The sequence below is a fragment of the Panulirus ornatus genome, chromosome 2 (genome assembly GCF_036320965.1).
Source record: "Panulirus ornatus isolate Po-2019 chromosome 2, ASM3632096v1, whole genome shotgun sequence".
NCBI lineage: Eukaryota > Metazoa > Arthropoda > Malacostraca > Decapoda > Palinuridae > Panulirus > Panulirus ornatus.
Genome location: NC_092225.1, coordinates 30684944 through 30707917, shown reverse-complemented (window position 1 = coordinate 30707917; position 22974 = coordinate 30684944). Strand labels below are relative to the sequence as shown.

Genomic DNA, 22974 nt, shown 5'->3' with positions numbered 1-22974 from the left:
ATCAATCTTTTTTTATAGGGAAGAAAACTTACTTTTGATTAATTAAAGAACAGTCTTACACAAGGAGAATGTTTGACAAAGGGATATGATGTCAAGACTTGCTATTTATACATAGGAAGAACAATCTCATAGTAATTGACCAAGAGTTTGTAGTAGTGGTTCTGCAAATGGTTAATGATTTGCACCATAATAATTTTTTCTGAATTCTTTCAACAATTAACTAAACTAACTCACCTTAGTGTATTCTAATCTGATTCGACTTGCAAAGAAAAAATAAAATTCCAATTTGATGTTCTGATGTGTAGAGACCTAGATGATTGCAAAAACTTTTTTTTTGCAAAGTAAATTAACTCTTTCAGTCTTAAGCTTGTGAATTTTAGCAGTATTTAAAATATTGAAAAAAAAAAGAACCATTTATACCTGGGACATCATAGTCATTTAAACTTCTCCATGACATGTAGGCATTTTCGTCTTGGTGAGTCATTGCCATCAAAAGCCATCTTTCCATAGAGATTATATCATTATACTTGACATCTAGAGAGTGGATGAGGCCAGGAAACCCTATGGCCCTTTTCCATTTGATTTCAGTTACTCTGGTTTGCACAACAATGGCCTTAACATAAGTAAACATGCGAGCATAATACCAATCCTAAAACCCTGCAAACCACCCAACTCCTCCTGTTATCCTGTATCACTTATGTCCTTACTGTCCAAACTTTGAAAAAAAAAAAAAATCCACGACATCAACCCACAGAGCATGGTTTCACACCTAACGCTATCACCACACTGCAAACTGAGCTCACACAACCTATCCTAGATGGATTCACCCAACCTCCTTCCTTGTGCATAGTACTAGTAGCAATAGGAATCAACAAAACATTTGATATTGTTTCCCACCACATCCCTAAACTAAAAATACATGACACCACCCTCGACAAAAATGACAAGAAGTGGTTAGTCAGCTTCATTGCCTAGCCACCATGCCAGTCACTTGCAGTGGCTTCACCTCAGATACAATAAAACTAAAGTGGAGTTCCCCTGGCAGCAGTTCTTTCTCCAACACTTTTCAGAGTCTTCCTTATGTATGCAGATAAACTCACAATCACGTCATAACAACCAAACACCATAGTAGCAACATCAAACATATAGCACTGTATTTCACAACTGGAACAGTGCCTGAATTTAGAGTACAGTTCAGTTAGTTAATATATTTCTGATATATTCCAGTATCATTTCATGGAGGAATGTTTCCGTCGCATTCAAGAAGAGCATCAGTGGACGTAGGGAGCTAGAAGTCATAGCAACATAGAAGGTATATGAGATATGTAAGAATGGAAATGTACAGGCACATAAGGACATCTTAAAATCTAGTATGATATGAAGTGATTTGAAAACCTGCGTACAGAAAACTAGAATCAGACATTTCAGTGCAACTTGGCCAAAACCTTAAAGAATGGTAGCATATGTAGATGAGCAGGGATTGAGAGGAAAAACTAAGACTGGACAAGGAATTGCATTGGAACATTTAAATGTCATGGGTAGGAGTAATTTGACTGGTTGAAAAAACAAATGCATTTTACATATCAAAAAATAAAATTTTGGCATTGGAGAAATATAACCTGGAATATAGATTTTTGTGTGGCAAAGATATGGACTGCTTGTAGGTCTTTGTTCAAGTCTCTCTTTGTTTCTAGAACTGGGATGCCTTTTCCTGTATTGCAGCTGGATGTTGTGTGCTGGAATTTATGTAAACATTGTGGTTTCTACACTTCACTTCTCACCCACCCATAGTTACTTTTCACATTTGCTCATTTACCATTTCCATTTAATTAGAAGTGTTTTTGAACCATAAATGCATAGTTTTAGTAATTTTTAACATTTCCATTCATTTTACTTAACCAAAACATTTCAGGGGCTCTATGTTTGTTCAAGTATTACATTCCAAATAGTTTGTACCATCCCAGTATGGGGTCCATGATATCACTAACATAACCAAAGTCAGATAGAATTCTGGGGAATTTCAAAGCAGGTAAATTGGAGACTAACTCTCCTTAGGGGACTGGGTTATTTGACAAGCATGACAGTATTTCATCAATATTTGGTGTAACACTATATCTGTAAAGCACGACATGCTGAACTTCAGGACAGCAACGTAAATCACTTAAAACATACTTATTATTGATCTGGGGTCCCTCGGTTACTGGCACATGAGACATACAAGCAGCACACCAATAGTTTTTATGACTTTCCCTTGGGTTGTAGGTCATAGTAGTATAAGTCTTCCTCCAGTTGATTAAACATATTCTCTTATTCTTGATCCATTCTGGAGTCTTAACTTCTTGTTTTATCCCATGTACTCTTGTACACTGATCCATTGACTTTTACGATCACTTAATATAATACCTTCACCACCAACCATTTCTCCACCTGAGACTCATGAGTCATTTGCTCCAACTCCATGTGTTCCTCTTTTGATTCCAAGTTTTGTCTTTACTTTTGACTCTTGTAAATTCTTCTACTTAAAGTGAATAAGGAGAAGTACTTAAGGTTTATTGCTCTCCAAGTTAAATTGAAATGTTTGGTGTAAAGTAATCTAGTTTTATAGGTGTAAATATTAATAATTTATTTTTCCTCAAAATACTGTGATTCATTCTACCCCATTAAAATGAATCATTAGTTTTTTAAACCACTGTACCATTTATTTATGCCATACAGAGATAACAGATGGTGTTTGTGTAAAATTATCAGTCGTGGTTCCACTGCTTATCATGTGTTATACTCTGATGGCAGGAACCTAGTTTCAGGAGTTTAAGGCATGTAAATGACGTGTAATTAATGTGAAGTGTTTAAAAGTTGTAGTAAGGTGTATTCAAAGACCATTCATTAATTTCTGCATAGAAGGATATTTGTAGCGTTATGAGTATACAGATAGAATGGGGACGTAATGTTATTTATATATTAGAAATGTTTTAGAAAATTGTTATGCCAGCCACTACATTAAATGTTTCTTAGCTATGTATAAAGACACTTATGGATATCTTATGTAAATTTTTCATTACAAAAGGAAATATTTTTCTGTACTGAAATTCATTTTTATTGTTAAAATAATTAAGAATTGCAACCATCCAGAACCCATTTATCCCATAACCTGATAGCAGTGACATTTTTTAGTGATAGTTTGTAATCTCTCAATGAAAATTTATTTCTGCATTTTTTTGTAATAGTAAATCAAGAACTTAGAATATAGGCTTTGGATGGAATCATTATTGGCAAAACTAATACACCTCATATGTAATGAGACAGCCCATGCCTTTGATTTTTTTTCCAAATATCTCCACATTTTCTTTAAAACATATCAGTACTTTAGCATATAGTTTTGCTGGTGAATCACCATAAGGTATTGACGTGTTGATCTTGACATGATTTTTCCTGTTTGAAATCTTTGTTTTTAGCAATAATGTCATTATATACAAAAATCCGTGATAAATCTTTATGGCAAGCTTGTGGTGAAGAATAGCATATTTTTATATCGAAGTTACACAGTATTGTCAGTAGAAATCAACATTTGCACTGTTTTTATTGTTGAAATAGGAAGTGCTTGAAAAGCCTGTATCATGTTATAGTCAAACAGCAAACATCCTGCTACAAGAGCAGGAAATATTACTAAGTAGAATTTTGTGTGAAAGACAAATTGAACAATCAGTATAACATATCTGTCAATATATTCTTAAAATTCATTTGATTGCAGCATTTTCAATTAGTTTTTTAATTTTATGGACATTCCACTGTATTATTCCACATATTTTTTTTAAGCTAGTCTGTTGGATATTTACATAACTAGGCTTATTATTTCCTGATTAGCAGTGTTAATGTTTTAGGGATTTTAATATTTTATTTGATGTAAGATGATAGTATATTTATCCAAAGATTGTGAATGCATTTTCTAATGATGTTTAGGGCTTTATCATAAACTCTATTATCAGTATACTTTTACAGTGCCAGAAATAAATGAAGCCATACAACATAGTGTGTGATACTGTGATACCATGTATCTTTTCGTCATTCTCTTTTGGCCTCTTCTATTAGAAGCATTTAATCAGCATCACTGACTTCTTTCAGTCCCGTGTTTGTGGTAATGTTCACTTTTAATCAAGCTTAGCACTGAACTGTAGTGGAAGAGCTGTGCCATAGAATTTGTTGGTATCAAATGCTAACAGGATGGTGTTGGTATTAGATGTCAACAGAAAAAGCCTTAGTTTTAAATCTTGTATTTTTCTATTCTGATGAAAGTAAAACCTCTGTAATCACCTGTCACACGAATGTGTATGAGGCATAGTGTTTTTTATTGGTGCAACTTTCTTTGCATAGCTGTCGTGACTTAAACTCTCTCTCAGTTTAACGTACATGTTCAAGCTCTTGTAACACTGGGTGAGACATTTACCAAAGATATGAAATAATTGTAGCTTTGAATTTACAGATTTTTACAGTTTTCAGAGAGGAACAAAATATTCAACTTTGGTTTATTCCATCTAAATTAAAGCAATTTTCAAATGAAAAATGAATGCCATTGTATTTTTTTAACATTTTTCCTTGGTTTTACTTGTAATAATGGAGCAATCTTTTATTGAACATGTGTATTTTGTCTTGAATGTTTTTGATAAGACACTATTTATGCTGATTTACATAGCAGCACATTATTATATTCAGATGCATGCATACATTTGATGTATATATCTACATGCCATATTTATAATGCAGGGTACTATGTACCTATTAAATCATCTACATTCACACTGTATATATATATAATGTAGTTTGTATGTTCCTTTTTGAAGACAAATATATTGTTCTATATTAGTCTCCACTGATCTTTGGAATTTGACAATGAAATACCATTACAAGGTTATATCTGTATCCGCAGTTAATTGTGTGTATCACAATGATAAAAAATTTCTACTTGGAATAAATTATATACATAGTACCTTAGGCATCTAACACCTTTAGACTTACTGTTTTTAGGAATGGGTTCAATCAATTGCACTCATATTTTTAGCATTCAAGGTTCCTTTGAAAAGTGATGCATTTCATGAATTTCCTGTAGATAATCCTGCAATGGAAAACCAGTAACAATTAAATTTTGAGGCTGAGGAATGAAGCAACTGTAAAGTTGCATGAGATGTTTAAGAAAAAATTATGCAAAATGAAGCCAAAGTGATATGGAAGCTAAACAATACATCTGTAGAAGCTGTAAGAAAAGGTTGTGGAAGAATCCAGAAATGACATCTTGTTAGGTTAAAGATAGATAATAAAAAAAAATTATGGTTCATATTAAATTACGAGGTAGGTACGAGGATTAGACAGTAGTAGTCAGTAGGAACCTCTGCAAACACTGTGAAAGAGTTGCCCTCTGCCAGTGGCCTCTTAAGGGTGAAGCACTAAAGGATAAACAGCAGCACTGGATTTCACAAGTTATGAAGACAATATTGCCATGGCCCATCCCCACTGAGGGAGTTGGAACAGGCGTCAGAGATAAAGACACACAAAGCAGGAGTTTGGTAAATAATGATACCAGCAAGCTCCTTTGGGAAGCTGTGAATAGGTGCATAAAGGTATGTCAAAAATAAAGGTGCACTTCATGGAGGTGGTAAACTGCTGATTATTAGGGAATAAAGTTCATTTGATGAGAGAGCTTGGGAAGTGAGTCAGTTGTTGTTCGCTGATGATACAGCGCTGGTGGCTGATTCATGTGAGAAACTGCAGAAGCTGGTGACTGAGTTTGGTAAAGTGTGTGGAAGAAGAAAGTTAAGAGTAAATGTGAATAAGAGCAAGGTTATTAGGTACAGTAGGGTTGAGGGTCAAGTCAATTGGGAGGTGAGTTTGAATGGAGAAAAACTGGAGGAAGTGAAGTGTTTTAGATATCTGGGAGTGGATCTGGCAGCGGATGGAACCATGGAAGTGGAAGTGGATCATAGGGTGGGGGAGGGGGCGAAAATTCTGGGGGCCTTGAAGAATGTGTGGAAGTCGAGAACATTATCTCGGAAAGCAAAAATGGGTATGTTTGAAGGAATAGTGGTTCCAACAATGTTGTATGGTTGCGAGGCATGGGCTATGGATAGAGTTGTGCGCAGGAGGATGGAGGTGCTGGAAATGAGATGTTTGAGGACAATGTGTGGTGTGAGGTGGTTTGATCAAGTGAGTAACGTAAGGGTAAGAGAGATGTGTGGAAATAAAAAGAGCGTGGTTGAGAGAGCAGAAGAGGGTGTTTTGAAGTGGTTTGGGCACATGGAGAGAATGAGTGAGGAAAGATTGACCAAGAGGATATATGTGTCGGAGGTGGAGGGAACGAGGAGAAGAGGGAGACCAAATTGGAGGTGGAAAGATGGAGTGAAAAAGATTTTGTGTGATCGGGGCCTGAACATGCAGGAGGGTGAAAGGAGGGCAAGGAATAGAGTGAATTGGAGCGATGTGGTATACCGGGGTTGACGTGCTGTCAGTGGATTGAAGCAGGGCATGTGAAGCGTCTGGGGTAAACCATGGAAAGCTGTGTAGGTATGTATATATGCGTGTGTGGACGTATGTATATACATGTGTATGGGGGGGGGGGTTTGGGCCATTTCTTTCGTCTGTTTCCTTGCGCTACCTCGCAAACGCGGGAGACAGCGACAAAGTATAATAAAAAAAAAAAAAAGTTCATTTGAAAAAATATATGTAAATAGTGGGCACCTGTAATGTTGGGTCATTGCTAATCAAAGGTAACAAGAGTATGAAAGAAGTATGAAGTGGAAGACACTACAAAGCTGATAGTACAAAAATTATCCAAATTTACAAACTAAATAATTTTTTTCACCTGCTAAAGTTAGATAAAGCATAATACAGCAAGTACTTCTTTCCAGTGCAGACACATGAACAATGATTCTGGTAATTTCCGTGTTGCATAACCACTCATTCACATGACTGCATCCCATGGATACATTTACTGCACTTTCATCATTTTCTGTTACTCCTCTTTCATACTACTTCTTGCATTAATGAACTTTCTGATTCATCCAACACTTTTACCTCTCCATTCTTCCTTACCCCATACCTACACTTCTCCCTGACCCTTACCTCCACAGGAACTGCAAAATGGTCCGAATCTCCAAAGAATCCTACCACAACTCTAATATCCAGCAAAAATTTTGTCAACCTTTGATCCAATGCCACATATTCAATCAAAACTGTTATTCTCTTCCATTATTTCTCATCCACATACATGTATGGATCATCTTGAGCTGAAAAAGGTGTTTGAAAGAAATAAAAGCCTCCCAGCACACACATCCACAATATGACTTCCATTCTCATTTACTGCAGGCAACTATCTCACTTATTTCATCACATCCCATCTTTCCATTCTTATCACCTATTACAACCACCTTTTATGTCTCAGACCTATTTAGTCTTTCAAATTTTTCCAGAAATGCTTCATTTCATGCTTACCTCACCCAGTCTTCTGTACAGGTGCATATACACATACCCATACATCATAATTCCAAGCTTCCCTTTCACCCAAACTATTTAAGATCCATCAATGCCTGTAACACCCTCATATACTCTTGGTGACAGCAAATCGTGCTTTTACTCTTTCCTGATCATTTTCATTTATTCCTTAGATAACAGAGCATGTAAATCACCCATACATACTGAAAACTTGACTGGGGGGAGGCATTACACTACAGATCCTGAGCAGTCAAGTCTGCCATCTAAACACTCATTTGGTACCAAGTGCTCCCATTCTAAAGCTAAAAACTATCTGAAAGTATCAAAATCATACCAGGCTGAAAGCTAATAAACAGGCATTAAGGTCACACAGTAAGTATAAAGTGTTATTTAACAAGTATAGGAATAGAAATGAAAAATTTTGAATATAGTGTGATAAGTATCACATAAATCTACAGCATTTCAATAGATACCTACGTATGGTGAACTTTAGATTATTCCAGGAGAGATGCCCTGCCCTCTTATTCTTATTCGGTATAACCTGAGTTCATGACGCAACTTGATCCAGATGCCCTGGCACATGTTGACCAACCTCTGATCTCTTGTTTCCTTAGGTAGCGATTTAATCCAACAGTATTCATTTTTTATTACTGCGGATGCTAACTGAAATGAGAGATGAAGAAAGGATGGCTTAGTTACTACATGTTTTAAGTGAATCAACATAAATGTGAGTGAATACAAACTGTGCAAACAACATCTTTAAGAGCAAAACTCAATTTGGGTTAGAAAGAATATCTGCACTCTTACATAGGTGGCCAGAAAGGTATGTGCATGTAATATATGTGAAGTTAAGTGAAACTGGGCTCGTGAAAAAGATAACACAACTACCCCTGTAACTCTGAACTCCTCCTAAAACCCTTTTTTCATAGGCTAGCCAAGCACAGCATTTGAAAAAATAAACACAAGATATGCCTAAAAGTTGAACTTACAACAAGAATACTGACTAACCAATATAAAGTTGCTGGCCTTAGAACAGCACGACAGAAGTATATGGGTGACAAGTATATTTGCCCTACAAGTCTCCTCTGCCAGAAGGCAAATAAAAGTACCTCCATAAAAACTGCTTTTTATAACCACATAAACTGTCCTACAAAATTTAACTAATGATCAGCTTCACACAAGGGGCTGTGGGTACTAATTCTACAAGTACTAAAGCACATCCATCCATAGCTTTACTTATGATAAAGGAAACTAGTCAGAAAAATGAAAATCTAAAAAGTTTCCTTTCCAAATCTGGTTCATTTACAAAGTCAACATAAACAAAAGAACAGATACCCTAAGAGTACAGTAAATTAGAAAAAGAGGTATGGAATAATTCATTATTCATAGCACTGGCCTGCAAACAGCAGCTATCCTGAAAGCACAGTATCATAATTCCAAAACAAATATAGTTTCTAAGATCTCAGCCATGAATAATCTCACAAAAATGTTAAAAAATATGGGATTTCATATGGTTCCTAACTCTCATGACAGTTCCCAAAGAGCTCACCACTGCCCTCTCACAGTCATCACAAATTAACTCAAGAGATGCTTAGAAGCATCTCTGGCGCTCCATGTCAAGGGAGTTTCTCAATAAAAGCTAAAGCATTTTGCACTTTTCTCGTAGTCTGCAACTTTGTCAAAAAAACTTTCCCCCGAGCAGATCCTAGTCATGTCACTGGCACCAAGCACTACAAACTTTGGATGCTAATATAATGTACTCATGTCACTGGCACCAAGCACTACAGACTTCGGATGCCAATATAATGTACTAAGTAACTGAAAGTGTTCACGACCATCTCATATTTCAACAATATTAGACATAAAATAATATGCTAGGGACTAGGGACTAACCACACATGCTAGCATATGTGGTTAGTCCAAAGTGATTACCCATGTGGAGTACTGTACTGAATCAGATTTTTAAGGGTTATATGGATCTGTGCCAATGGCATCCAACAGGCCAAGTAATTTAGTTTGAATTTCCAAATGGCAAGCTTTGCATTAAGTCAGTTAGTATCGCAGAAAGCACTAAGCTTCCAGTTATAAGAGCATAAATAATGGATCCTATAAACAATATATTAAAACATAAATCTATAACTTTTTATATATATCAATCCATTTTGAATCACATCTTTGTACTAAATCAGAAGTAGGACTAATTAAAGAAAAAACCCTACTGACTTACCTTAAACTTGCACTGCTGAATGAGGGATATTGCAGCATAAAGTCTACAGCGGGAAACAATACTAGGATCTCCCAGACGGAATGCAATATCCAACTGCTGCACGGATATTTTCCCTGCCCTTTCTGCAAATTGTGCATCATAGTCCCCAAGTGCAGAACAAGCACCACCCAGTGTGGAGAGCCAGGACATGGCAGTATCAAGGTGTTGTCTTTCTTGTGCACAACGTTTCATTCGAATACACCATTCATAATCAATGATATGAGGTATACTATCTTTTAATGTCCATTGAATGATTAAATTATCTTGATATTCACTAACTATATTTTGGGAATATTTCAGCTTAAATCTCAATATCCAATGCTGTAACACTAACAATCTATATACATCTGAATTTCTTAATTCTTTTAAAAATACAGAGAAATGTAGTCCTTCACTCTTGAATTTCAGGTAAGGTATATTATTTGTGGATTTCTTTATCCTCAATCTTTTCAATCTCCTATTTATACACTGTAAGTCTAAAAATTCCTCTGAAAAATTATTTAAATATGAATTCTGACAACAATTCAATATTTCACTGGGTTCTTTTTCATTAACACCATATTCAAACTTCCATGGTGGCAATGCTTTATTATAAAACGAAAGAGTAATATCTGGTGTTACTAGTAACACATCCCAACATGAATTATTTGCTATCACAACCACCACATGCACCAAACCTGCCACTCTGGGAACCTGTTGGGAGAAAGAAAAAAATTATTCATATTGGGGCTTTCCCTTTACTGACAACCCTTAATAATTTAGTTTTCTGAAATTTAATAAGTATCCCAAAATCATGTGCACTCTAAAAATTACTTCAGTGAACAAATGTACATACTATATTTGTTAAGGGTAAATGTGAATAAGAGCAAGGTTATTAGGTACAGTAGGGTTGAAGGTCAAGTCAATTGGGAGGTAAGTTTGAGTGGAGAAAAACTGGAGGAAGTAAAGTGTTTTCGATATCTGGGAGTGGATCTGGCAGCGGATGGAACCATGGAAGCGGAAGTGAATCATAGGGTGGGGGAGGGGGCGAAAATCCTGGAGCCTTGAAGAATGTGTGGAAGTCGAGAACATTAACTTGGAAAGCAAAAATGGCTATGTTTGAAGGAATAGTGGTTCCAACAATGTTGTATGGTTGCGAGGCGTGGGCTATGGATAGAGTTGTGCGCAGGAGGGTGGATGTGCTGGAAATGAGATGTTTGAGGACAATGTGTGGTGTGAGGTGGTTTGATCGAGTAAGTAATGTAAGGGTAAGAGAGATGTGTGGAAATAAAAAGAGCGTGGTTGAGAGAGCAGAAGAGGGTGTTTTGAAATGGTTTGGGCATATGGAGAGAATGAGTGAGGAAAGATTGACCAAGAGGATATATGTGTCGGAGGTGGAGGGAACGAGGAGAAGTGGGAGACCAAATTGGAGGAGGAAAGATGGAGTGAAAAAGATTTTGAGTGATTGGGGCCTGAACATGCAGGAGGGTGAAAGGCGGGCAAGAAATAGAGTGAATTGGATCGATGTGGTACACCGGGGTTGACGTGCTGTCAGTGGATTGAATCAGGGCATGTGAAGCGTCTGGGGTAAACCATGGAAAGCTGTGTGGGGCCTGGATGTGGAAAGGGAGCTGTGGTTTCGGGCATTATTGCATGACAGCTAGAGACTGAGTGTGAACGAATGAGGCCTTTGTTGTCTTTTCCTAGCGCTACCCCGCTCACATGAGGGGGGAGGGGGATGGTATTCCATGTGTGGCGAGGTGGCGATGGGAATGAATAAAGGCAGACAGTGTGAATTGTGTGAATGGGTATATATGTAAGTGTCTGTGTGTGTATATATATGTGTACATTGAGATGTATAGGTATGTATATTTGCGTGTGTGCACGTGTGTATATACATGTGTATGGGGGTGGGTTGGGCCATTTCTTTCGTCTGTTTCCTTGCGCTACCTCACAAACGCGGGAGACAGCGACAAAGCAAAATAAATAAATAAAATATATATATATATATATATATATATATATATATATATATATATATATATATATATATATTTTCTTTTTTTTATTATACTTTGTCGCTGTCTCCCGCGTTTGTGAGGTAGCGCAAGGAAACAGACGAAAGAATGGCCTAACCCACTCACATACCTATACATCTATACATACATACCTATACATCTCAACACACACACACATATATATATATATATATATATATATATATATATATATATATATATATATACACAGTCAGACATATACATATATACACATGTACATAATTCATACTGTCTGCCCTTATTCATTCCCGTCGCCACCCCGCCACACATGAAATGACAACCCCCTCCCCCACATGTGCGAGAAGTAGCACTAGGAAAAAACACAAAGGCCACATTCATTCACACTCAGTCTCTAGCTGTCATGTATAATGCACTGAAACCACAGCTCCCTTTCCATGTCCAGGCACACCCAATTAACAAAGTACTGGTTTACGAATTTCTAAAGTTAACCAACAAATTGTCCCAAGCTTCAGTTTATGAACAAAAACTATAATATCATCAGTATCTTCATTCTTTTATACACAGCAGTACAAAATGCATAGGTGCTAATACATGTATCTCTGGACTTCTACCAGTCTGTTTATAATACAGAAGGTATCATTAATTCATACCATAAGCAAAACAACATTAAACAGGCCCAGTGTTATAACTGGTACAAAATGGGGCAAAACCTACAATATCTTTACATAAACTTAGAGCATCTCATATCACTTAAAAGCAAATAAATGTGCAAGAACTTGTTGAAGCCTGAAACATATGCGGAGGATTTTGTATGTAAACAAACAAGATACTGGGTTTTGTTTTACCAACAATGCCACAGTGATCTGATCAGCCACTTTTGCCACATTTGGAAAATGATTATATTTTTGAGGCAACTTACACTATAAAGTAGAACAATAAAAGATGAAAAATAATCACCTGTACATCATGGCATGCAAGCGTACCACAAACTTTTCAACTCAAAATTCAAGTCTAGCCCTCCACTACCTTAACTTTAATCACTATCACACAAAAGAAATGTTCTGATTATCAAATTCAAAAAGAATATCATATTTAAGTGAACAATTTCAGAATTACATACTTTTTTGAGGAAATTTCAAATGTGGGAAATCTAGAAAGCTGCAGTGGGAACCTTTCATCCTCATGTCTCTGGCTATACTTCTGTCCAAGCACTTTTTCAATTATTTTTTTTAGAGTGGGAACCAGAATGATTTATTTACGACAGGCTACTTTCTTTATATGATCCTCAAAACAAACAAGATCACCGAGAACACTTGGATTCAGGAGTAGCAAGACTGTCATCTACATTGGCTTGCTCTGAATCTTGCAAGCAATGAAAAAAAAAAAAAAAAAATTCAGATTGGAGTTCTGATGATGATGCCTTATAATCATTGTGTGCACCAAAAGATTTCAAGATTCTCTTAAAAATTTGTCTTATTCAATTGGAAGGAGAAATTCATTCATGTAAGAAATCATCAGTTAAGAAACATCCAAAACACAAATACCCACACATTTAAGATTCTCTCCGAAACGGGACAAGAGTTTCAGCAGGTCAATGCTCCATTTTCCATGTGCTGCCATAGCCTGTGGAACTGCTTTTTCACTGTCCTTCCAGTTTGAATTCCAAGCTCCAGATGATGCCATTAGTACGATGTGTGACTGTAGTACGTAAAGAAATCTGAAACAGCACAACCAGAATGATAATACGTCCCACAGAAGTGCCAAATAAAAAACATATACATTATTATCAATATATGTTACATATCAAAAATGTTTTTTCTTTTTGTACAGGACAAAAGTCCACATCAAGGCCAGGCCTTAAATGAAAGGTTAATGACAGGGAAAAGTAGAGACATGGGGAGAAGGTGGAGACTTCAAAAGCTTCAAGGTGTAGAGAAAGACACAGTTATCGAAATGGCCCACCCTTCAGTTGCCAATGGCCACACAAGCAACCAGCGCAAAAAGATAAAACCAAAGAAATTCCTACAGAAGAGGGAAAGAGAACCAATATTGCAGCATAGGGTAAGCAGGTTGAGTTTTGGAGTTGGCCTGGGAGAGTTTATAAGTGGGACCACTTTAGATTCAACTCTGTCAGGTAAGGATGCAGAGGTAGAACCACCCCAGATGTGAGAGCAGCGCTCCATAATAGGACGGATCAATCCTTAGTATAAATGGAGCAACTGTTCAGAAGTAAAGAAATTCTGACATCTATACAGGACTTCCAGTTTCTTAAAAGCATACATAGCTATTTCTGTAATGTGGGGTCTCCAACAAAGAGTAGATGTAACAGTAATACCAAGTATGTTCACTGATTCAAGTGGTGGACTCGCAGAACTGTCAGAGAGGAAAGTTGAGAAATTTTTGATAAAAAGATCAGTAGAAGCTGGGCACTGGAGGCATTAAACATAGAAAGATTTTGTCTACCCCACCATAATATTGTGTTCAACTCTGAGTTTACTGAGGAAGTTGTGTCGAGATAGGATGCAGATTGAGAGGGAATGCAGTGTTGAGTCTTCAGCATATAAGCGCATTTGGTTATTTGTGGAAGACAGGAAATCGTTAATAAAAAGGAGAAAAAGTGTATGAGATAGGACAGAACCCTGAGGGACACCACTATTGATGGAGAAAGTGAGAGAGATTAATCCATCAACAATCACAGAGATCGATCAGCCAGATAAGAAGCTAAAAATGAGGGTGGGAAGCCAAAGGATGGGAGCTTACAGATAAGACCCCAATATGAAACCCTGTCAAAGGGCAACTACACAGGATTCCCAAAAATCTTTCAGGGATGATGACAGACATTAGTAAGATTAAAAAGAATATCATCATTGGATATCACCCTACAGAACCCCTACTGGTGATGAAAGAAAGGAATATGTGACTCAGGATTTCTGAGGGTGTGGGAGCTGAGGAGGGATTCAAAGACTTTGGAAATGGTAAATATCGCAGCACACAGCTGACAAAGTACATCCACCAGGCAGTTTGGTCAGATTCTAAAGAGATCTATTTGTATATCAAATCATAATTCAAATGAAACATAAAATATATATATATATATATATATATATATATATATATATATATATATAATTTTTTTGCTTTGTCGCTGTCTCCCGCGTTTGCGAGGTAGCGCAAGGAAACAGACGAAAGAAATGGCCCAACCCACCCCCATACACATGTACATACATACACGTCCACACACGCAAATATACATACCTACACAGCTTTCCATGGTTTACCCCAGACGCTTCACATGCCCTGATTCAATCCACTGACAGCACATCAACCCCGGTATACCACATTGATCCAATTCACTCTATTCCTTGCCCGCCTTTCACCCTCCTGCATGTTCAGGGCCCGATCACACAAAATCTTTTTCACTCCATCTTTCCACCTCCAATTTGGTCTCCCACTTCTCCTCGTTCCCTCCACCTCCTACACATATATCCTCTTGGTCAATCTTTCCTCACTCATTCTCTCCATGTGCCCAAACCATTTCAAAACACCCTCTTCTGCTCTCTCAACCACGCTCTTTTTATTTCCACACATCTCTCTTACCCTTACATTACTTACTCGATCAAACCACCTCACACCACACATTGTCCTCAAACATCTCATTTCCAGCACATCCATCCTCCTGCGCACAACTCTATCCATAGCCCACACCTCGCAACCATACAACCTTGTTGGAACCACTATTCCTTCAAACATACCCATTTTTGCTTTCCGAGATAATGTTCTCGACTTCCACACATTCTTCAAGGCTCCCAGGATTTTCGCCCCCTCCCCCACCCTATGATCCACTTCCGCTTCCATGGTTCCATCCGCTGCCAGATCCACTCCCAGATATCTAAAACACTTTACTTCCTCCAGTTTTTCTCCATTCAAACTTACCTCCCAACTGACTTGACCCTCAACCCTACTGTACCTAATAACCTTGCTCTTATTCACATTTACTCTTAACTTTCTTCTTTCACACACTTTACCAAACTCAGTCACCAATATATATATATATATATATATATATATATATATATATATATATATATACTGGAAAGGATCACAATTTTGCGCGTGATCAAGATATTCCTATGAGACCAAGGGGAAAATGAAACACGAAAAGTTCCCAAGTGCACTTTCTTGTAATAATTACATCATCAGGGGAGACACAAGAGAGAAATATAACAGTCAGTTGATATACATCGAAGAGATGAAGCTAGGACGCCATTTGGTAATCACATGTTTACCAAATGGCATCCCAGCTTCGTCTCTTTGATGTATATCAACTGACTGTTATATTTCTCTCTCGTGTCTCCCCTGATGATGTGATTATTACATGAAAGTGCACTTGGGAACTTTTCGTGTTTCATTTTCCCCGTGGACTCGTAGGAATATATATATATATATATATATACTTGGTGCATAATATATATATATATATATATATATATATATATATATATATATATATATATATATATATATTATGCACCAAGTGGATGTATGTCAGCCATCTGTAGGATCCATAATTTGTGAAAGGCATCCAGCATAATTGATGCAATGCCCATGCACAGCACTTTCTCTGAATGCAATTTAATCGTTGAATTTTGACAAAGGTGGTACAAGTGGGCTGTTTACATGCTGCACAGTTAATGTAGATGCTCTTATCCCTTCAAATTACCTCTTACTTCAAAAGCTGCCCTCTTTATTGGGAATTCACTTTAAAAAAGAAGTCTTTATCAACTCTACAACGTACAGAATCCAATGGTAACACTTTCACTGAGCTCCATCTGAACCAACATGCTTCCACAAATGACTTAAAAGAATTAATCGACTGCCATAAAGGTCAGGTGAGGGCTACATAGATTCAGTTAATTTTTCAAAAGTGTATTACATAGTTTTACATAAACCTCACAGTTAGGTTAGGATAGGTATCCTTCAATATGAATTTACAACGAGTGATACGATATAAAGCAACTAAAACATAGCCATTTCCAAACCTAAAGGTAATGCGGAGCTAAACTGATAAATTACCTATCATTGACATTCCCACGCCAGTTCCGACGAATAACTGCTAAATTCACTACGGTAGCAATTACTCTTATAATCTATACCTACCTTACACTGTAGGGTACAGGTCAATTTTATAATGTTTACTAAGTTTTCGGAAAGATTCTATAAAGAGAAAAAAAAAAAAAAACATAGCAGAACGACTCGTTAAAAGTAAACACAATTCATTGATCCAGTCACCTGCAAGTTAAGATTTTTTTTTTTCAGTTACAACTTACCTAATGTTTGAGGTCAGGGCTCTGGTGCTTCGAATACTGGGCGAAGAGATCTCATCTGCATCACACTACACAAGAAGTGCCATTCTCTAGACGTTGTAATTGCATAAGTTGGTTTCTCCACATACACTAACTTCAATAAAATAAAAGCGTCTTTAACTGTTTTCTTCCGATAATGTTAGCTGTTATTACATTCCTTTATCTAAGAAGACTGGAAGAAAAATATCACGAAACACATGTTTACGTTACTCTCCTGGACCGACGTCACCCACCAGCTGACGCCAAGGAAAAACAAAAACAAACTCCCGGGTAGGTAACTAGTGGGGAAGACATAACATTAACTGGGCTCATTTTAGTTGGGTCGGTCAATGGCAGATGGCGTTACCGCTGCATTCAACTCGTCTGCAATGTCTTTCTTTAAGTGGTATCATGTTGCTGATTTTCTAAGAGATTCAAATGGCTTCCACACGGCTGTCACGGATACTGATATCAAATCATGTACTAACATTTCCTACACAAATTTCCAAATTTTCACTCCTTCAATAACTGAATATATATTGATAAGTACACACGTAGACTTAAATACACAAATGTTATGGATAAAAAAAATGTCATTTTACGGAAACTAAACTGAAATGTGGAATCATATATGCTCCAATGACAGGACAAATTAGGTGTGATTACAAGAAATTGGAGTACACACACACACACACACACACATATATATATATATATATATATATATATATATATATATATATATATATATATATATATATATATATATATAATTACCCATAAAACAATTTTTCGTCAGGTTTAACCATCTTCTATTTCATATTAATTGGATCAGTTACTGTCAGATGACGCTACGAACGGCGGCACATAGAGTCTATGACATTTAAAGTTACACTTCCTTACCTTACATTCCTTGGTAGGTGCTATGCTACTCTGTGCAAGACGCAAAATTGCAAATGTATATAGGGTTTGGCAGCGCCATCAATAATGTAACACTCACATAAATACTATATTTCAGAGAAATAAGTACAATGAATGTATGTATGTATGTATACCTTCGTAATGTGGGACTAAGGGTTTCAGAGACGAGGGTTACAGCAATATTATATAACATGTACAGGAAGACGTAGCTCAACGGTGAAGTGTTACGAATGATAAGAGGAACATATAAAGATAACCGGTAAGGCAACAGGACGTTGGTGCAGTAACAGGTTAGGCAAGAGGCCTGTGGTGCTGCTGCTACAGAAGTGAGTCGTCGCCTGGACATGTGTTGCTACTGCAGAAGGGACGAGGCGTTGCCAAGGTCCCATGGTTGTACTTAGACATGCCAAGTCTCCCGCCAAGGGGTATAAATCTCTGCCGCACTGTGATCACTCTGGGCTTAGAAAGCAACTCAACACTCCATTCGGTGTCGTCAATGCCGCACTTTCTGTTGTTATCCGCATTAAAAGTCTTGCACTCATAGTGCTTATGGTGAAGAATCACTCAACACCAGTGTAAATGATCTTGTGGTCCAGTACGTAAACACCGTATTTTTTTGTTGCATGAGGAAAATCGCGTTGCCGAGGTTCACCACAATGTTCAGAGGCCTTTTACCATACGGGTAATTTCATGCAGCACATGACCATCCATCCATACTGTGAACACTCCTGTGACCCCTGTCACATGAGTGTTCACAGCACCAAAAGATCTTCCCCCAGACAGTCGACTGATTTAGCGATCGTCCACAGCAGTTCAGTTAGAACGCATATCACCATTCCTGGAAAAGTCATATCAATGATCATCCTGTTACAAGACGTTCACTTCCTGGAGTAATTTATAGCTCCACAACTCCTCAAAGGAAAACAGATTCACTTTATTTGGTGTATAATGAAAACACGTTTCATCTTCAGCCAAACTAGAAGGCTGGAAATACATATTCACACGGGAAAGGAAATTGCGAATCAGAAAGAAAAGCCTTAGCTATAGCAAATGATTCTCCTTAAGAATGCAGAAGACTGGAAAAAGGGCACGTTTGCAAACAAGAGGCGAGATCATTTGAAACTCAAAGTGAATGTCATACCCAACTGGAACAGAGTCGCCAAGCAACGGCAGAGCACCGAAGAACTAATTATACTACAGAACAGACACAAGTCGACGACAGAGAAATCCACCGTGTTAACAGCATCCAAGAAATGAAACATGAAACCTAGCCGCAAGGATACTCTGCTAATAATGATTACAATACTCCTTCACTGCCTTTCACTAACGTTACATAAATAAAACATCGTCTACCCTTTCTGAATGACATTTTTGGGATGGCCGAGAAGCACTTGAACTAAGTGGTGGGATTCCCGTAACATGTAATATGCATCCATCACGTAGCAACTATGAGTCATTTGCTACTGTGAATTATGCAGGAAAGTATGCGTCGCGTAGGTCACTATGTATCATGGAGGCACAATAAACACACCTGTGAACATCAGTTATGCAGGATAGTATTACTAGTCACGCTTGACACTATGACGTCAAGTGAATAAACGTCCGTGACTGTCATATTCTTACGAGTCACTTCCCCGGGTTCTTGACACCTGTTACACCAAAGTTTTCCGCTAAAGCCAGATTATCCACCTTACCACTATTTAGCTTTACTTAGATGCGTTATTGTAACAGATAATTAACTTGGCATGAAGAATATGCCTGTTATGTGAAGAAATGGCAGTTCTATACCATACAATTTACGTCAGTTAACTGGATAAATCTTGGATATGGCAGTATGTGGCAGTTCACTCCAACAGCTCCACTTGCACCGCGTTATCATGGCGGTCACCAGTGAAACCACAACTGGCGAGGGATAGGCTTGTCCTCTGACGTTCCGCTTATCAAGGTAATTAGAAAAATATTTGTACACATGTAGACGTATAATGCTTTAAATGTAATACTGTCTTGCATATTGTTGGGAAACGTGGGGAACTATGGCGCAGTACAGGATACAGCTTGCGTCATGCAGTTCGATTTTCTTTGCATTGGCAGACCTACACTCGATCGAGGATTTTCATTCGTATTTTTTCATGTGTGTAATAAAATCAAACAGAGGATTACGAAATCTTTGTTACTTTTAATTGTGTTTTTATAATCACTGGTGCTACCTTGCATCGCTATTACTAATTTTAGCTTTAAAAAATGAATCGTCATAAAAACAAATGTTCATTTGGCTTGACTTATTCATAGGTAAGTATTGAATATAATGAACATGACGGACACCAAATATATATTTTTTAACTCAGGATGTATCGGCAACTAAATTTGCTACTGTTATTTAATGGTAGTAAATTCACATCACATCAAATATTTTAACTAGCGGAATTGTGACGTTATAGTGATAATATGATAACACTTTTATGATGAATGGGCCTGGGAAAGTGCATATGTTGTGAAAGACGAAGATTCTGGTAAGACACGACGGAGGGAGGGGAAGGTACGGCAGGGGAAGGTCTGGTGGTGGAAAGTTACGGCTGGGAAAGGCCATGTGTTAGGAAGGTACGTCGGGGGAAGGTCTTGTGGGAAGGAACGTACAGCAGGGAAAGATCTTGTGGAGGGAAATACGGTACGGCTGGGGAAGGCCATGGGAAAGTAAAGCCGGGAAAGTAGTGGAGAGAAAATGGGAAAGGTAGGTCTTATGATGAAGGGGGGGGGGGGGTGAGTATGGCTGAAGATTTTGCTGTCAAGCGCGTTGAACTGTCGGGTACGGGAATGTCTTGTGATGGAAAATTCTTTGAGTCAAAGTCCATGTTAGGTAAGGTAGAGGGAAGGTTTTTATAGGTAGCACGTGAAGATTTAAGTGAATTCTGAAATGGGTAGGGTCTTGATGGGAAGCACCGACCTGAACCTTCAGGTAAGGTAAAGTAACTTAGTGATGGGAAACATGTGAAGGTTTGCGCAATTAAGTTAGTCGAACGCAAAAGAGGGACAGGTTAACATTGTGGTCTGTGACGAGGTTATATGCTGGATAAGTGTCTCACATTCTTTAATGTATGAAGGTGGAGAAGAGGATGGCTTTCAAGTTTTTAACGATGCACGGGGAGTTCGCGGAAAGGTAAAGTAAGGCAAGTTAAGGAGCGCTTAAAGTTTTACTTACGGGAAAGCGCGTCAAGGTTCGTGTAGGATAAGGAAAAACATGGGAGGACGTAGGAAAGCCGTGACTTATACTTAAGGAATGGTGTCTGATGGAGTTATCTGCTGGAGGACTGAAGTGGTGTTCTTAATTCCTAACCCATTCACACCCTCAAGCACAACAGGCAGCAGGAAAAATATTATGAAAGACCATTATGCTTTAGTATGTAGAGGGAATGTATTAGCTTGGAAATTTCATAGAAAAGCGGCTGGAAACTTTGGGAATATGGGAACTTTGGCTGCAACCCTCAAAGGGGTGGAATAATTACGAGCATATCGTCATTCATGGAGAGGATTATTCAAATCTAATTAATGTAGTAATAGCACTATGTTAGCGGATCCAAATGTTTTTACTCCATATAATAGCAGTTTTATGTGCTGCATTTTTCGTGTGCGCGACGGGACTTGGACTAGGAGTCTACGGTTACATACAGTATTTACATATTGATGGAAATCATATCAGTGTATTCTCTCTAATTGGCAGGTATCCATTCTGCATGTAGCGATCGCTTTAATAAATGTTATGTAAGGTTAGGTTGGTATCGCCTTTCTTCTTCTGTGTGCGTTTTGCAAAACAGTATCAAGAAACTTAATCTATCGTTGCCTAACGATGCTAGCGTCTTTGGCGTGACAGCTGCAGCTGGAACGGAATTCAGTTAAATAAACGGATCTTTCAGTTAAGTAAACGGATCTACTGATTTCCACAGAGAAATACGAGTCCTGTGATCGAAACCACTGCATGCATCCTGACGTAGTGATTGTTATGCTGACATGTGAGCACCGATGGTTATCGGATCTAACTAACGTTATACTGCTGACTAATTTCTTTCCGACAATTCAGATTCCCTGCTGCCATCTCTGGGTTACCTTAAGGAAGGATTACAGTGAGAAAGGCTGGGGCTCAGACCTAAAAATGATGGCGACGGTTCTAAGCTCTCCGACCGCAGTGGACTTCTCGAAATTAAAATTGATCTTCGTTATAGAAAACAAGGGACATGAATCTAGATGTATGCAGAAACTTTATGATAAAAAAAAAAGTCGATGAAGCCAGTGATGAAATGGTATCCTAAAGTCCGAGTTTACTGGCGAAGCTGTGACAAGAGGTGCAGATCAAGAGAGAAAAAGCATTTGGTTATTTGTGGGAAATAATACTTGATAAAAAAGAAAAAGAGTAGGGGACAGGAAAGAACCTTGAGGGACACTGCGGTTCATAGAAAAAAAAAAAAGGGAGGGGAGGTGGGAGGTTGATTCATCAACAACCACAGAGATAGATTTGTAAGAGGAAGCTATAGATTTGAAGGAGCAAAGTGAGGGAGGGAAGCCAAAAGAGACAAGCCTAGAGATGAGACCCCCGATGCCACACCACGTCAAAAGGTTTGGATATGTCAAGAAAACTACACAAGACTCCCCAAACTCTTTCAGGGATGATGATCAAATATTAAGTAAAGACGGGAAAGAAAATCACCCATGAATCTCATCTTACGGAGGCCATTAGACTAACGATCAGAAAGAAGACAGATTCAAAGCGTGTGTTGAGGAATTCAAAGACTGGTAATGGTAGGTATCAAAGCAATAGGACAACAGTTAAAGGGTCAGAATAATCACCCTTCTTAGGGATGGGATGTATCAACGCATGTTTCCAAGAAGGAAAGCTTATTAGCTATTTTTTTACAGGCTGTAATGTCCCTTAACATAAATGTCAACCCCAGATTAAAAATCAGCAAGAAAATTAGTCCTT

At 37.8% G+C, this 22974-nt stretch overlaps 3 protein-coding genes across 6 annotated transcripts in view; 2 read left to right on the top strand and 1 right to left on the bottom strand.

Annotated features, from left to right (window-relative positions):
- Nucleotides 1-4864, top strand: part of Snx27 (sorting nexin 27) — a 29600-nt gene extending 24736 nt beyond the window's left edge. For both annotated transcript variants that reach the window (XM_071674268.1, XM_071674258.1), the window contains exon 10: nucleotides 1228-4864. In XM_071674268.1, coding sequence (XP_071530369.1) covers nucleotides 1228-1284 — 57 coding nt within the window. In that variant the 3' untranslated portion in view covers nucleotides 1285-4864. The remainder of the gene's footprint in view (nucleotides 1-1227) is intronic.
- LOC139755652 (uncharacterized) overlaps nucleotides 4488-22974 on the bottom strand; it is a 19401-nt gene continuing 914 nt past the window's right edge. Inside the window, exons 1-5 of one of the 2 annotated variants that reach the window (XM_071674277.1) lie at nucleotides 17070-17461; nucleotides 13291-13459; nucleotides 9704-10435; nucleotides 7954-8139; nucleotides 4488-5107 (exon numbers count right to left, since the gene is read on the bottom strand). In XM_071674277.1, the coding sequence (XP_071530378.1) occupies nucleotides 7966-8139; nucleotides 9704-10435; nucleotides 13291-13425 (1041 nt within the window). In that variant the 5' untranslated portion in view covers nucleotides 13426-13459; nucleotides 17070-17461 and the 3' untranslated portion in view covers nucleotides 4488-5107; nucleotides 7954-7965. Of the gene's footprint in view, nucleotides 5108-7953; nucleotides 8140-9703; nucleotides 10436-13290; nucleotides 13460-17069; nucleotides 17462-22974 lie in introns of those variants that run through there. The other variant, XM_071674286.1, reaches the window with a different exon arrangement.
- The window catches only part of LOC139755662 (ceramide-1-phosphate transfer protein-like), a 19641-nt gene continuing 16480 nt past the window's right edge, over nucleotides 19814-22974 (top strand). For both annotated transcript variants that reach the window (XM_071674301.1, XM_071674312.1), the window contains exon 1: nucleotides 19814-19950. The gene's annotated coding sequence lies outside the window, so the exon portion shown is untranslated. The remainder of the gene's footprint in view (nucleotides 19951-22974) is intronic.